The following is an 8,842-nucleotide window of genomic DNA, read 5'->3' on the forward strand; positions in this document are numbered from 1 at the left end:
CTTGATTTGTCAGAGGAGCTACATTTAATTTTAAGCTCTGTCATGTGAGTTATCTGTGGCTTTGGCCAAGTTACTCAAACACTCTGAACACCAGTTTTTATATTTGTAAAAAAGCAGAGGTATAAATTTTGCCCTAATGCCTAGCTTATGAATTGTAAAATGTATGAATATGTAATGAGATAACATTTGTATAATACTTAAATAAATTAAAAAGGATTAAGCAACTATAACCAACTCTCACCTTTATTATCAACAGTATCTGTTAAGAAGCTGGTATAAGCCTGTGACATAATGGGGTTCCAACAAGTCACAGTCTAGTAGAGTCTAAACTTTTTCCTCTCAGAATTTTATTTTAATAGGGAAGTTAGGATAAGCATAAAAACATAAATAGCTACAGATACATAAACAAAGACATAACCATGGAATCATACAATTTGCACATGCACAGACACACATACACACACACACACACACACTGCTAACAATATGAGGTAGCATTAATGTCTATATAAGAAAGTCTTGGTTAAAATAAAGGAAAACCAAACTCTTTTTTAAAAATTAGGAGAATTTATTAGATCATACATATGATAAGTACAATAAAAATGTTGTTGTTGTTGTTTGGGATAAGCTTAATATTATACTTTGACAAAGACACCAATGACCCAGTGTCCTTACATGACTGCACTGTGCCTTCTGCAGCGCAAACCTTCAGACAGCCCTGCCAGTCTCAATATGATTGACAGAAGCTTTCATCCTTCTTTATCCATAATCAGCAGAAAAATATGTCCCAACAGTGCCCAAAAGAGTCTTAAGATTTACTGTGATTGGCCATGTGCCTAGCCATGAACCAATGTCTAGGACAATGGGATGGTACATACTAAAAGACTTAATCCATTCTAGGATCAATACTGGGCTGGGAGTGGAGTTGATCTTGTCCAATTTGGCTGACAAGCACAGGAGACAATACACCAAAACAATTCCCAGGATGCTACTGTCAGGGAGGGAATAGGCATCAGAGAAGGACTGGGAAGAAAAAGGAGAAGTAGGACAGCAGCAGTGACATCAGGAATCTGCCCCCTCCAATGACAAACAGGTGATCCATGAATATGTGTTTTGGTAAATCACAAGAGAGGAAAAGCATGAGAGCCAGGAAGCTCCAGAAGACACTGTGAAGGTTACAGACCTTGAGTGGTCTTATGAGTACACCATGCTGTTACATGTATAATAACAAACAAAAATGATGATGAAGATGTTGGGGAGAAGTCTGGTAAAATCATTGCCTTTTGTCCTTGTTTTGGGGAGTGAGTGGGAGAATGTTGATGGGAAAAAAGGAAGGAAGAGCTATGTTCTAGTTAAATTTATAAATCTTGATTTTCTTAATGTGTATTTTGTAGTCAATAAATTTTTGCCAGGGACAGCAATTCTAGCATAGTTTAATGCATTCTTTCCTAAAGTGTGCCATCTGACCTTAATGTAGCATTGGAACTGAAAATGTACTTTTATATTTTTATACAAGAAAGATATAATTAACCAGCAATTAACTGGGAATGCATTATCTTTCTTAACTATTTGAACTCTACTTTAAAAGCCTGAATTTCCTTGAAATATTGCTTATTTTAATAAAACTATTTCATATCTAGATAACAATTTCAGCATCTTAATGGACCCTATTCCAAGGACGTGTGAAACATAGGAAAGAGAGTACTTAAGTGACCTAGAATATTTATTTGAGACCTTGAGAGCTGTATCAGCTTCAGTGGCATAAAAGCCTACTTAGCAAAAGTTGACCTCATTTGTACATTTCAATGGAATTTCTCAGGTCTGCAAATCCCAGCCTCGAGACCACTTTTCACAAGATATACATACAAGAGCAGAGGTAGGAAAATATGGCCACTACCTAGTCATAAGTGAGGCAGATTCCATGGCTTGTAGAATAAAGACTGGGACTAATAGATTTGTAATTGCTTCAGGTGAAAAATGCCCAAGCCTGAGTTGTTGTGAAACCTGTGTGTGAGGAATTGAGTAGGAAAAGGAGTGCTTAAAGCTGAGGTTGTGAATTTCATTTGTTTGTTTATTCGTTCACTTAGCAAAACTACAACAATGGCGTTAAACATGTGAAAGGAAAGATTGCAAACAATTCCTTAGAAACAGTGCCCCTAATCAGGTCACAAAACCAAATCTCAACCCCAGAACCTAAATCCATTTCTCCTCTGACAATAACGAAGAAGTAATACCCATGTGTGTTATATACAGAAGAGCTATATTTAGATGGTTGGGAGCTGATCTGCTCTTAATTTGCCCAGCAAGTCACGATTTCCCCGTAATTCACTTCTTTCCCCTAAGATACAGTGGGGAGAGCACTGGATTGGAAATCAGGCAACCTGGTTCCAACTCCACCAAAAACCAGCTGGTGACATCTTTGAGCAAGTTACTTAAACTCTCTGATTCTCAGCCTCTTCATACGTAAAAGAGTATTAACACTTTCAAACCTAACTGAGATCATGTTGCAAAAGTGTGCCTTATATCATTAGACCTATAATTTATTAATTCCATCTAGAATAAAAGCATTTAGACTTTCAAACCATAATTTAAAAACTAATAAGAATAACTTAAAGAAAGAAAAGAGGGAGTTGCTGACACCTCTTTTCTTCCTAGTACACTTGGTGAACTTCCATTATAGTATTTGGTCATTTTTAATGACTATGTCTTACCTACTAGACTCAGTTCCCTGAAAACAGAGACCTCATCATACAAATTCTCTCCCAGTCTCCAGCAAGCCCTTGACACTGAGACATATTCTAGGTAATGAAAAACTGCACCTCTGGAATCAAAGCACCCATTTTCACTCCTAAAGAATTTGGGGTGGTCCTTGAAGTATATGCTGCCTAGTCTTGTAGGTATGGCTCCTGACTTCTCTGAAGACTGCCTCTCCAATTCCATCTCCTTGGTGTGAGTGAGAGTCCCACCATTTGCTGGGACAGCCTTGACATCTCCATTCTAAGACAGATTCATTGTTTGCTTTTTGGGTCTAATTAAGTGAAAGACTGTCTCCTTTGAGTTTTCTTTCCCCTTAATCAATTCTGTTAACTGTTTCTTCCTATGTCTTTCTATAATTATAGGAAGATATTTTGTATCAATTGCCTTGTTCTCTCTCAGATGCAGCCCTGCTGCATAGCTGAAGGTGAAGAAATTTCAGGGACAAAGTTACCATTCACATCAGAAATACACCAATTATTTAGATGTGCAGATTACTTAGGGGAAGTGTAGTAGAATAAGAGGTAAGAGGGGGAATTTAGGCTTTGCCCCATCTCTGCCCCATTCTGCATCTTTGGTACTCCCTAGGTAGCTTTTGGCACATAATTTCACCTCTCCTTATGTCAGCCTTCAATAAAATGAATAGTGAGGACCAGATGACCTTTGAGCCCTCTTCCGTGTCTGACATTTAGAATTAAAGGTTTATTTTATGTCACCATAAAATAGAATTGTCTGTATATTGAGAATAGTCTGAGCCAAGGCCAAAAAATTGGTCCTGCATTAGAATCAAAAATGAATGTGCATGATCTTGAAATCACAAATGTGAAAGAAGTGTTGGTGAATCTTTTCTTGGTAAATGTAAGCCCCATGGCTGGTTGATAAAACAGCCTAACTGGGGAACTTTGTAATATGGTTAAAGAAAGCTGAACTGGGGGCACCTGCGTGGCTCAGTGGGTTAAAGCCTCTGCCTTCAGCTCTGGTCATGATCCCAGGGTCCTGGGATCGAGCCCCACATTGGGCTCTCTGCTCAGTGGGGAGCCTGCTTTCCCTCCTATCTCTCTCTGTAGGCCTCTCTGCCTACTTGTGATCTCTGCCTGTCAATTAAACAAATAAAATCTTTTAAAAAAAGAGAGAGAGAAAGAAAGCTAAACTAATTGAAGCTTCCAAAATGGATGAGTCTGCTAATCACATGCTGCTATGGCTATTAAAATCAAAACCATATGCTGTATCTTTCTGGTATCATACCAGCATCACATAGAATAGCCAGTAATGTCACTTTCCCCTGCCAACTAAAGCATTAAGAAAGAATGTTGTCACCTAGTAAATAGAGATTTGTGTCACTTAAGATTCCTCATGGACCATTTATTCTCTAATGAACACTGAGAACCTACTATGTACGAAGCATTCTATGAGATACTGAGTGAACTGTACCTATAAACCAGATATGTATCTACTCACTGGAAGTTTACACACAAATACTTATTCTCCTACATACATTCATGCTGTCATGATAAAGGGTAAGAAAGGAAAAATAAACACCATGGAAAAGATGCAGATTAAGTACTCAGAGAAAGGAGCTATCCCAACCGAGGGCATAAAGAAAGAATTTTATGAAGCAAGAATATAAAATAAATCTTGACGGTTGGGTTACATTTGGACCTGTGGAAATGACAAGACACAGCAAAAGTAAAGAAAGAGGAGCTAGGAAGCATAGCCCAGTGACAACAAAATTCGCACCACTAACATTCAATGTTTACCACTACTTACTATGTACTACGAACTTCCAATACATGGTCTATTGAATCCTCATAACTCTAAGGAATGGGTTCCATTAGCATGCCTATTTTTAGATGGGGAAATTAAGGTCCAGAAAAGAGGAGTACCTTACTCAAGCCCTCCCGTTATTAGAAGTAGCAGGTTGTTGAGGATTGCTGAAGCCTGTGGCTGTGGCAGGCAGGAAGGAAAATATAACCTAAATGGTTCATTGTGGCTAGCTGATAAACAGGCTGGAGTGCTAGACTCTTTCAGTGAATCAAACGAAGGAAGAATGCAAATGAATTAGATAGGAAGTAAAAAATAAAAACTTCCATATATTTAAAAAAAGCTATATTCCATTTATTAATTAAAATGTAAAAACTCAGTACCTCTCTGGCACATTTGTCAGTGTTGAAGTATAGAATGTCAGTCACATCTGGAAGGGATATGACTCTCCTTCCCAGTACAACCCTCTGCTTGTGAAGGTGGGAAAACTGAGGCTGAAAGATAATTAACCTTGATCAAATGCTCCATTCAGTTTAGGCTTTAAATAAAGAATAAATATATATGTAGGCTCACGACTGCATAATTCTTGCCAATTATTTTCATACTGCTATTGGGAATTGACAACTGAAGATGATACTAGAAAGTTAAGATCCCCAGGCACTCATACAATCTATGTGCTGCAAAGAAAACAATTAAGTTGTATTCTCTTCTGTGCTTTAATCATAATAATGTGATTCTATTACTTCACTGAGTTGATTGGTAACCAGATGTACATAAGGCATTTAACACAGACAGATCTCCTAAGTGGACACACATTAATTCCCTCCTAAATGTCTTGTAAATAAAAGATGCACCAGAACCTCAAAGGGTCTTCTATTTTCACAGAGATTAGTAAAGTGGCTTGGATTCTCTCTTGTTTGATCAGCTGTTCAGGAATTAATTCTGCTAAGCCACATTCATATTAAAATGTATCCAACAGAAATATTTTCTATAAAGTCCCTCTTAGATGTTTATACGCTGCCATCAGTAAGCTCACACTATGGGGATCTATATTGAGTTTATGTATTTATATTGGGTTTATTGTTCTACTGCAGCTATTCAGAAATACAGCTGATAGTTAAAACAGACTTCCCTGAAGGGACATCTATTTAGAGTCTCTGTGAGTTAAATTAGCAACGTTTTAATCTCTATCTTGAGTGGTACCATTCTGTATCTCATTATAATATTAATAATAATAGCTAGCACGTATTGAGTGTTTTAATTATAGTTTGCATTTTTATTTGATGCTTTCTTTGATCAAATCGGGAGAAGGCTTGAGATCTCTTCTTCAATTACCCTGCAATTATGATGTTGTGCTCCAATACCTTCAATAGATAGCATTCACTGAGTAAACTAATATACATGTTTTTGCAACCCATACTACTCTCATCTGCAAATTTAAAACAAAAGTAATATTTTCCCCTGTGGAAAAAATTTAAGAGTTTCCTTTTAAAATATAGACAGCTTTTTAGCCTTGTTCAGTTATGGAGAGGATTGTCAAAGAAGATATAAAGGCAGTGGTGTTTCTGTAGATAAATGTCCACAAATAAGAAACAATTTTTAAAGACTCCATACTTCATTTTAGCTATTTAAGCCAGCTTCTTTCCCTCAGCTTCTAAATGATTTCTCCATTCCATTTTTCATGTATTTTACATATTAGCCTGGTGGATGGTTGGATATTTCAGCCTGCTTACCCATTTACCTATAAATACTCATTTCAATATCTAATTTTAATTGTATTTAATATGTAATTGATATTTGCTGCAGCCTTACCCAATAATTGCCACTGGGTTAAAGCTAGAATTCATAGAGTTATTTGAAATTATTTGTTTGAAATGACCCAAACTATAAGGCTTTCCATTTAGGACAGAACCTTTATTACCACAGTGAATTTTAAATGTTATGTCTGTGAGATTTTGAGTGCCTAACTCAAGTAACTTGACTGAAATCACAACTGAAGCTAATCCCGTATTATTGAATAAAAAGATACACAATGAGAAATCAAATTTTTGTTTTTCATAATTTCACCATAATTTTATTTTTTATTTACAGTCTTCAATTTCTAATGCAAGGGTCTTGCTGAGGACTGGGGGATTAGGGAGAAGGGATGAGGTTTGGAGGAAAGGAATCAGAGGTCTTGTATGGACAACAATAATTAATAAAGTTAACAGGATGTGAAAGTCTTCCAGAAGAAATTCTTGCAGCCAGCTTTGCGTTCTCGGGGTGCCATGGCAGGGTTTGAGTTAGCAGATCTCTGCAGTTCCAGCCTCATTTCATCCTGCTCAGCAGCCTGGGACAAATCTTCAGGTTCCAGGGCATCGTTCTCTGTCTGGTTGGGTTCAGAGAGCAGCTCTGCCAAGAAGTACTTGGCCAGTTCCTGTAGAGGGTACAAAGGATATAGAGAGAAGGGATGAGGATGATGGTGGGTGATGGAGAAAAAGAAATGGCAAAGCCTAACTTGGAAAGTAGATTCAGCTACACCGCAAACCCAATTTTCACAGCTGTGCACTTTTGCACACTTAAAATCTTTTGCACACTTAAAATAAGGGTAGTTGCTATAATCACCGAGTTACACATATAGACTAAAAATACTCAAATGTTTCTGCATGTTTCCTGCCTCTGTAGATGTAACACACGCATACACACAGAAATAGAAGATTGTTAATACAGTTTTGCAAAGATAAAACAGTGCGAACAGTTTAATCCAATTTCAATTCCCAGCTCATGAGCTACACACTGGAATTGTTCTTACCGTTTTTGCTAAGTTATCTGTGGGGAACGAGACCTTTCACAATCTTAAACATACTGTGTTTTGTCTGCAGGGTGCCCTTTAGCAACGTAGAGGGAGGAACTGCTCGGGAAGGGAGCCTTCAGAGGTCCGCTCTTTTTCAGCACCTGGGCCAGCACCTCCGCGTTCAGCCCTGCGGGATGGCTGCCTCATCCCTTCCTGCTCAGCTACCCGGGTCTTGGGATTTTCTTGAATGCCAGAGAACTTACCTGAACTGTGACCGACTGCGCTGACCAGGAAAAAAAACAGGTAAGAGGAGATTCTGGACTTCAAAAGTTTTCCTGAGAGCTTTGGGAGCTGAGGGACCCAGAAGAGCACCAAAACTCTTCAGGAACACCTCCTAAATCCACCCAAAGGGGTAGGGTAAAGGCTCAGAGAAGATTGAGGGATTCGGGAGAGGGAAGGGAAGACGTTGAGGAAGTCTCCTTACCTGCTTCCCTGCGGCAGCAGCAAGGGACTTCTGCAGAAACTGACGGAGTCGGGGATCCGAGGGCGCGCCGGTGACACCGCCCAGAGCCAGGACGATGGACAGCGCGGCCAGCGCGCACTGGAGGCGGCAGGACAGCATCTCCGCGCCGGGGAAGCCGAGCGAGAGGACGGTTGGTCAAACTCTAGGAGAGGATCCGCAGGCAGCAGCGATAGCTCTGAAACTCGCGACTCCTAAAGCGGCTTGTGTGCTCTCCACCGGCTCCCCGCTTTTTAAACTCTCTCTCTGACGTCAGACGAGGAGGCGCCCCCAGATCTCACCAGCGCTTTTACGCACCATTACCCTCGTGAAATCAATCACAGAAGTAAGAGGAGGATACACAATCCAAAGTGGTTTACTTAAAAAAAAAAAAATCATAATCCTTCACCCACATAGGCCCACATGATTTTACACATACCACAGTATCTATACAATCTTTTATATTGTCACTGCTGTGCACACGCACATTCCATGATTTCACTCATACATATGCACACGCACACACTAAATTACACATACACTCAAACCCCCAGCCTTGGAAGAAGCAACTGCTCCATCACAGACCCCTGCAGACACAAAATGTACCCAGACAACTCTGTCTTTCATCATACTCAAACATTTTAAGAGGGTCAGACAAATGCAAAAGTATTTGTGTGGGAGAAGGGGGGATTCAGAATCATTCTTCTAAAAACAGATTTGAGATGGAATGTGGATGTTAGGAGTGAATCATTTCTTTCTCCATTATCTCTGTGGAAAAGTCTTGGAAATTAAGATGTGATGGATTCTAAAAGAACTTCAGTTATCTCTACACTGGTGGGGAAAGTACCTTAGTCTCACCCTCCATCCTGCTTTCTCAGCAGCTGCAAGATTTCTGGTCTGCCTGCCTTTCTACTGTGACAAAACACACTAAATATTTAAAAAGTGAGCCTGACTTCATTTTGGTGCCTCGAAACCTGGAGCTGGAAAGCGATCTCAGAAACCATCTACTAAACCTCAGAGTTTGAGTTGCTGAGTCTAGTGATGGGTAGTGCAAT

At 39.3% G+C, this 8,842-nt stretch overlaps 1 protein-coding gene across 1 annotated transcript; it reads right to left on the reverse strand.

Moving 5' to 3' along the window:
* Window positions 1-6,571: 6,571 nt before the first annotated feature.
* Window positions 6,572-8,016, reverse strand: SST (somatostatin). The gene is made up of 2 exons (XM_080816619.1): window positions 7,773-8,016; window positions 6,572-6,931 (listed from the first exon to the last, which is right to left on the reverse strand). The coding sequence occupies exons 1-2, from the start codon at window positions 7,908-7,910 to the stop codon at window positions 6,719-6,721; spliced, it is 351 nt and encodes a 116-aa protein (XP_080672745.1). The 5' UTR covers window positions 7,911-8,016; the 3' UTR covers window positions 6,572-6,718.
* Window positions 8,017-8,842: the final 826 nt, after the last annotated feature.

This window comes from Martes martes (assembly GCF_963455335.1).
Source record: "Martes martes genome assembly, chromosome: 1".
Classification (NCBI taxonomy): Eukaryota; Metazoa; Chordata; class Mammalia; order Carnivora; family Mustelidae; genus Martes; species Martes martes.

What these genes read in the sequence shown, in the direction of transcription:
- SST (XM_080816619.1), bottom strand. Translation starts at nt 7,910, where the DNA reads ATGCTGTCCTGCCGCCTCCAGTGCGCGCTGGCCGCGCTGTCCATCGTC. An exon ending in CTGCTGCCGCAGGGAAGCAG is followed by an intron (nt 6,932 to 7,772) that starts GTAAGGAGACTT and finishes TACCCTCTACAG; the next exon opens with GAACTGGCCAAGTACTTCTT.